Consider the following 7,108-nt stretch of genomic DNA (forward strand, 5'->3'; position numbering starts at 1 on the left):
CTGGCATCTTACCTTGTATCAGACAGACCGACAACAAGGAAATAGACCGATAGTTTTATATTGGGGCTAATGGAGCGGCTAAGTCTTTTGTTTAAGGTCACATGGAGTCATTTTGGTTCGCAAGCACCACTTAACCGTATCATCTACTGAGGCGCTGTATCTCAGTATTGGGTGTACAGCAAAATATGACAAAATAGTACCCCAGGGCTTCCAACCGCCTTATAGGTAGCAGGTACATGCGGTGGTTGCCTGAATCATAGATTTAGGCTCAACACCTCCATTTTCCACGAGGAGGTAAGTATTTGGTAGTATGTCATTCTGTAAACAGTGCTCTTTGGTTTATGTTTTCGTGCACTGGAACCCTATGCAGACATCTGGTGCTGTCCATTATTCACTTTTCCAACAATCAAAGTTAAGCGGCAGAGCAGTGGTTTCGGCTCATTCACACGCTAACTTTTTCTACCTAAAGGTGAGGTGAGACCCCTTTGAAAGGTCTGAAGACAGACACTCAATCAGTTGCAAGAGCAGTGGATTTTATGTTAAAGGGGCAACAAAATATACACCATGCATTGTAATACCAATGTGACATTATTGCTCACAGCATAATCAAACAAATAGTTACAGTGGCATGTTTCTATGCATCCAGGAAAACAGTTCCCTACTAAGGAAAACACTAGGGCGAAACAGTGTGTGTTGAATAGGGACAAGAAATAATAACCCGACACACAACAGCAAACGCAGGGAAGCAGGCAGCAACCCAAGCAGGAGCGGTCTGCATGCTTGTATATGAAGCAACGTGAAACAAACTGAAATTAAACGTTTCATAGAACATGTGTACCCAACGTGTGGAAGCAAACACACCCTAAACAATTACTTGTAACTCGACCGGTGCATACTTAAATTGAACGAACATACAGTGTTCAGATTAAATCCAGCAGTGGTATTGAATGTAAGACTCTTTAGGACAGAGCTGACGTGATACGCATCAGCTCCTATGCCCATACGCCCATCTCTTGGTGGTGAAACAAGGCTGTATTTGGTGAAATAACCAAGTGGCATCACTGATAGAAAGGATAACCAAAGTAAAGTATTAAAATCTGCCAACCACTTTCAGAAGCTTGCGCACTGCCACAAAGGTAATAGCACTTTTTTTGTGTGTCAACCAAGCAATGCTTAATCAAGCGGATATTTATTTTCTTTAATTAACTAGCGATAATATCCGAAGTCTGTTTATGTGCACTTGTAATCCTTGATTACTATGAAATGATGGAACCTTTCTGATGGAAAGCCTCTTTCTAATGGACTTCGCAGACAAGCGAGCCAAGTAAAGAGCGCCAAGTGGTGACTAAAAAGCAGTGTGGCGCGTGCCCTAGTCACATCGCACCGAGAATAATGACCAGCTGAGATGGGGCTCTGGATCAGATAGCTGAAGTCGATATGAAATAAGAAGTATTGTGCATACCCAGGATTACACAAAAAGGGAGAATGAACAGATTGCTTCAAAACAGTGGCCGTTACTTTCTTGAGTAAATGGCTGAATGACACTATATGAAAGTTGTTAATATTAACCTACAATAATATTGCATACACTACATCGACCGACCACTACATTGTAAATTAAGTACATATTTACCAATCCTAGCTCCACCCACACTTACCTTGGGAAGTGCCTATAATTGGAATTAAGAGTACAAACTATATTCATACAATGCAAAGGTAGAGGAAAGTTTATGCAGTAGATACGCTATTACTACCATGCAATATACTGCATGAGAAACACTGCCCTCTACACTTGGCACACCTAAAAGAGCAAATCTGAAGAAATCAGGCAAATTGGCCATTTGGATCTTATTCCATACATCATCCCAACAACAAAGTTCATTAAAAATACAATTTCAGTTGCTACAAAATGGATTAAATTAAAAGGATGTACTGCCACAGAAACACCCAGAGCACGTGTGGACACTCGACTATTTGAGAATGTACATGCACATAATACCTATAATTAGTAATTATCCAGGTCCTGTACACAATGGGGACATTCTACTTGTAAATATGGACAAATCAACTTACACTAGGCACATATAAATCTGAGAGCAGAACAAGGATACACTGCTTTGGATTTTTTTCTTAAAAGACATAAATAAAAGGTAGCTTATTGGACACAAAAATACTACAGTGTATTTTTAACTTTCAAACATCTCCCTCCCCGCAGTAAATGTTCTCAATTGCCTCAACGAGAAGTATAATGGAAGGGAGTGTCATTTGTGGCTACTTCTGTTAAAGAAATGTGAATAGTGTACTGCGACCGGAGAAGACGAGCCGTTATGTGCATTACGGCAAAAGAACTTGAAGGTTTCCTCCTGGAGTTACTGTACATGAGCTCTCGGGCAAGAAGTTGGGACCCCGGCAAGGACGAGCAAACACTCATCCCACGGTTAGCAATCGGGCACAGAAAGCAGAAGTGTGTAGAACACAACACAGCCTCCTTAAGATGTCAGCGTCTCTTCAACAAATGGAGATCCCCAAGGTGAAATTTGGGGAAATCGTGACCACTTTCTAACTTTGCGCCCACAGATAACACGCGTGTAACACTTATTCTATGCTTGGTGCATCTCCGGGCGATGCCATGAATCCGGCCAGCGGGGTTTTATTTTAAGAAGCACCGGCAGTGAGCTACAGCTGGCGACGAGGATTGCCTCGCATTTACAAAATGCACGAGATATAGAAATTAAACCAATAAGCCGACCCACGGGGATTCCACAGCAGAGGAAGCACGGGGCTAGTTACCAGCACCTCGTCAAGCCTTTATCCACAAAGAAGCAATCGTGCATTTGAAAATGGAGCAGGAACCACGAGTAAACCACGCTCATATAATTGCCACCAATTAAGACCTGGGGAGGGATCGTGGCAAAGAGTAGCCGAAAATGTTAAGGCAGAGACCCAACAATCGGCCCTTCCATGAATGAGCGACCTTACTGCTGACTTCCACGAAGAAGTGGCTTCTGAAAGCGGCTTCTTCGTGGCGAGGCAAGTTTTCCAAGCACTAATGTTGTTAATAACAAATGTATTTAAGAAGGGACGGTGGAGGCCCAGGGAGGGTCCGCTGAGACCAGCTACCGCTTGCTGTCCCACCGCAAACAATTACTGGGGCTGGCATGCGTGCTCTGAGCCAGTAACGAGCTGTGGGTGCTGTTTGGAAAAACAAAATGCCAACTTCAGAGAGTATGGTGCCATTCTAGAACAAAAAGGCTTCCCCATATTGTCTCAAATAAACCTCACTCTCTTGCTAAGTTTACAAGTGGCCTCATCCTTAAAATGCCAGCGCAGATCTCGCGCAGACTCTAAAAGCACTGGTGCTGTGAGTCCAAAGAGCAAGGCCTCCGCAGCCTTTGAGTACACTACCTCGAGGCACAGAGGGGGTCCACTTGAACTTCCCGTGCCCACACCGTGCCAACGCGCCCTATGGTATGTCAGTCTACATTAGGCCAAGATTCGCGTGGCACTGAGCGACCGAAACTCTATTTCAAGGTCACGCGTCTGTCTCGTGCACATGTCTGCATTTGATGAAAATTGTGTTCCCCGACAATAATGTGTCTTTAAATCTACACTTCACTAAATAACGCAAGACGTGAACTGCAAGTTAAAGTGCACACATTTACACTTTCTCTAAAAAGCCGGGAGTCCCCAAGCAACTTAACCATGACATACACATATGCCGAAAGTCAGGGTGGTACCTGCTCCGTCCCACGCTAGGGTGGAAAGTGACAGTTCAGTGTACTTCTAAGCGCTAGCTTCTCATCCGTGCCGCGCAGGATCGCCGTCCACGGAGCCGCCATGCAGACACATCGACACGTTCAATACCCCGTTGATCCCGGTGATGACAGCGGCTTTGGCGGGTTTTTGTACACTCGAGTGACCATGCAAAACAGGGCATCTTGCAAATGTACATGCCTGCAGCCTCGGCGTCAGCGGGGTCGATACATGTTTGAATGAGTACAGAAACGTCTGACGCTAAGTGTCAGACACCCACCTCAGACGGGTCCCGGTCGATGCAGGGGCACACGGTTATCTTGCGGAGGAGCCACAAGGGCAAAGCATCCCTGACACCCGGCGCCGCCCGAGCTGGAGGAGCCGGGACCGTGTACACCGAACTGCCTGGCGGAGGAAATAGTGCAAAAACCGTCCCGTGTAGATGAGCAGAACTTCAGACTGCAACTTCAGAAAAGGCGGGCATCGAGGCAGCTTTCTTTAAGTTTGGACTAGCTGTACTGCACGCGTCAAAAATAACTGGGCCCAGGAACTTCAATTTGTAGCTTTTCGGAAGTCGGGACGCAAGTGATCTGTCTGATTGAGTGTCCGAGTGATTGCTTCCCACGAGCGCCTCGGTTCTGTGGCTACATTTTAACCAGAGCGAGCTACGGATGGGATAAAGTACGTCTACTCCTCAGGTCAGAATAGAATGCAACTCGTCTCGCCGAAGAACTGGCGAACTGACGAGCATCCTTCAAGGCGCTCTCGGAAAACGTCCTTTAGATGAAGCGAATGACACTTAAAACAGTTTCAAGAACACGAAAGGAGTCTGCTTAAAACAGAGTCAAGAACGGAGGGAAGAACAGCATGCACAGGGGCAAAAGGCTTCAGAGAGCTGGCCACACTCTGCCTCCTGGAAGATGCAACTAGGGCCAGAGGGAAGGGGCCTCGAAGAGCAGGTCATGGTCATGCATGCAGCAGGCGCTGCCCCACTGTGTCTGCTATGATGAGCACGAACTGCTCCCGCTGAGTGTGCTAGGAGCATCAACTGGTCTCACCGAGTCCGCTAGGAGCACGAGCATGTCCCACTGTGTCTGCTAGGAGCACCAACTGGTCCCTCTGAGTCTGCTAGGAGCATGGACGGCCCCTACCGTGCCTATGCTAGGAACATAACTGGTCCCACTGAGTCTGCTAGGAGCACCAACTGGTCCCACTGAGTCTGCTAGGAGCACCAACTGGTCCCACTGAGTCTGCTAGGAGCACCAACTGGTCCTACTGAGTCTGCTAGGAGCATCAACTGGTCCCACTGAGTCTGCTAGGAGCACCAACTGGTCCCACCGAGTCTGCTAGGAGCACCAACTGGTCCCACCGAGTCTGCTAGGAGCACCAACTGGTCCCACCGAGTCTGCTAGGAGCACCAACTGGTCCCACTGAGTCTGCTAGGAGCACCAACTGGTCCTACTGAGTCTGCTAGGAGCACCAACTGGTCCCACTGAGTCTGCTAGGAGCATCAACTGGTCCCACTGAGTCTGCTAGGAGCACCAACTGGTCCCACTGAGTCTGCTAGGAGCACCAACTGGTCCCACTGAGTCTGCTAGGAGCACCAACTGGTCCCACTGAGTCTGCTAGGAGCACCAACTGGTCCTACTGAGTCTGCTAGGAGCATGGACTGGCCCTACAGTGCCTATGCTAGGAACATAACTCGTCCCACTGGGTCCGCTAGCAGCTTCGAGCAAAGAAGGCAGGGCTGGTGCCATTGCTTATGCCTTCCAAGTAAGAGGGCCACAGTGTGTCGGTCTGCTGTGAGATGTGGCCAGACAGACGTGGGATACAAACTGGAAGGCACCGGGGCTTTAAAGCTAACTGGCCTGGCGGCGTCTGCTGGATGTGTGAACTGCTACGCAAGGAGTGTTCACTTACATTAAGTAAAGTTTCTCGTGGTATCTCTCGGCTGCCATTCAGAGACTTAACACTTTTCGCAGCTCACTGTGAAGGTGATTAGGATCAGCTGTTTCACTTGCATGCGTGCCCGCACAACAACAGAAAGCAAGCGTTAAAAAGAGGCAGTTTTTGTTCGTAAGCCTCCTACATTTGGTCAGAACAGGGGAGAGAATACACAACACAGAGATCAATAACAAATGTGCCCAAGATCATACACACAACATTGTGTAACTTCCAAAGTCCAGAGTAGCACCCAGTTCTCCTCATTGGCAGTAAGCGCTATATAAATGCAGTTTCAATGCAGGTCTCCGCCTCCCCCGTCAGTAAGTGATCCTGTTCACCTGCCCTGCCTGTGGTGTTTTGAACTCGGGTGTGTGAGAGTGCAAGCCCTGCGCTGCTCCGCAGCCCGCACGTGTCGCCGGGCGGCTGTGATCAGGGTAGGCTGATCCCGCACAAGGTGAGCGGCCGGGCTGCGGCGCGAGCCATTCATTCGGGAGGCTTGTGCGCGCGGAGCGGAGCAGGTCCTGGGAGCAGCACGCGCTAAAGTTTTCGGGCTCCCAGCAGCCTTCCTCCTGCTCAGCTGCACACCGAGACATAAACATCCCCGAAGAGGAGCGTGGACGGGAGCCGCGTGGCTGCAGCGGCTTCCCTGGGACGCAGCAGAGTTAGGAAGTTTCCCTGGGAGGCGTGGCGGGAGTCCCTGGCGGCACGGGGGTGCTGAGGGAGGGAGCGGGAGCCCCGCAGTCCTGGGACGGGGCCCGGCCCTGGGCTGCCAGGCTGTCACCGCACGGAGCGCTCCCAGGCTGCAGCCGCGCACAGGGATCAGCTGCAGAGGACGGGGAGCCCCGGGGCCGGGGGCGGCCGGACTCACCTCTCAAACTCCTGAGGTAAATCAGGGTCAGTTAGCATGCTGGAAAGGCGAGGCGTCCCGGCGTGGCTGCGGCCGCCTCCGATCTCCTCCGAGCCGACCTGTCAAGTGACTCCCGAGCTCGGGCAGCGGCGGAGCGTCTCCCTGGCTCTGTGCACTGCTGCTGCTGTGGCTGCGCTCCCCCCTCAGTGCGAGCAGGGACTCCTTGACCAGGCTCTTAAAGGGCCAGCAGCCCGGATCCAGCAGCAGGCTCCCACACAATGCCAGTGTTGATGATAGCGCTCCCGACGCACGGAGCCGCTCCAGCCTGCGCCTGCACTAACCACAAGCCTTGCTGCGTGTGCGGAGAGAGGCGCACTCTCCCCCAGTGCCGCAAACGGGGGTCTCCTCAGCTCACTGAGAGAGCACCCCAAGGACGTGCATCTCTCTCTGCGAGACACCCAGGAGACCCGCAACTAAGCACAGCCATTTCCGATCATAACACGGGGAGTATTTAAAGCGCGCTTTTCTCACTTCTGCAGATTTCTGCTTGGTTTGCTCAATTTC

The 7,108-nt window shown here is 50.3% G+C and overlaps 1 protein-coding gene across 1 annotated transcript in view; it reads right to left on the reverse strand.

The window, feature by feature from the left end:
- The window catches only part of SOX5 (SRY-box transcription factor 5), a 454,156-nt gene extending 447,402 nt beyond the window's left edge, over positions 1–6,754 (reverse strand). The window contains exon 1 of the mRNA XM_078674095.1: positions 6,566–6,754. Coding sequence (XP_078530221.1) covers positions 6,566–6,603 — 38 coding nt within the window. The 5' untranslated portion in view covers positions 6,604–6,754. The remainder of the gene's footprint in view (positions 1–6,565) is intronic.
- Positions 6,755–7,108: the final 354 nt, after the last annotated feature.

Source organism: Lissotriton helveticus, chromosome 1_1, assembly GCF_964261635.1.
Source record: "Lissotriton helveticus chromosome 1_1, aLisHel1.1, whole genome shotgun sequence".
In the NCBI taxonomy this organism is placed as follows: Eukaryota; Metazoa; Chordata; class Amphibia; order Caudata; family Salamandridae; genus Lissotriton; species Lissotriton helveticus.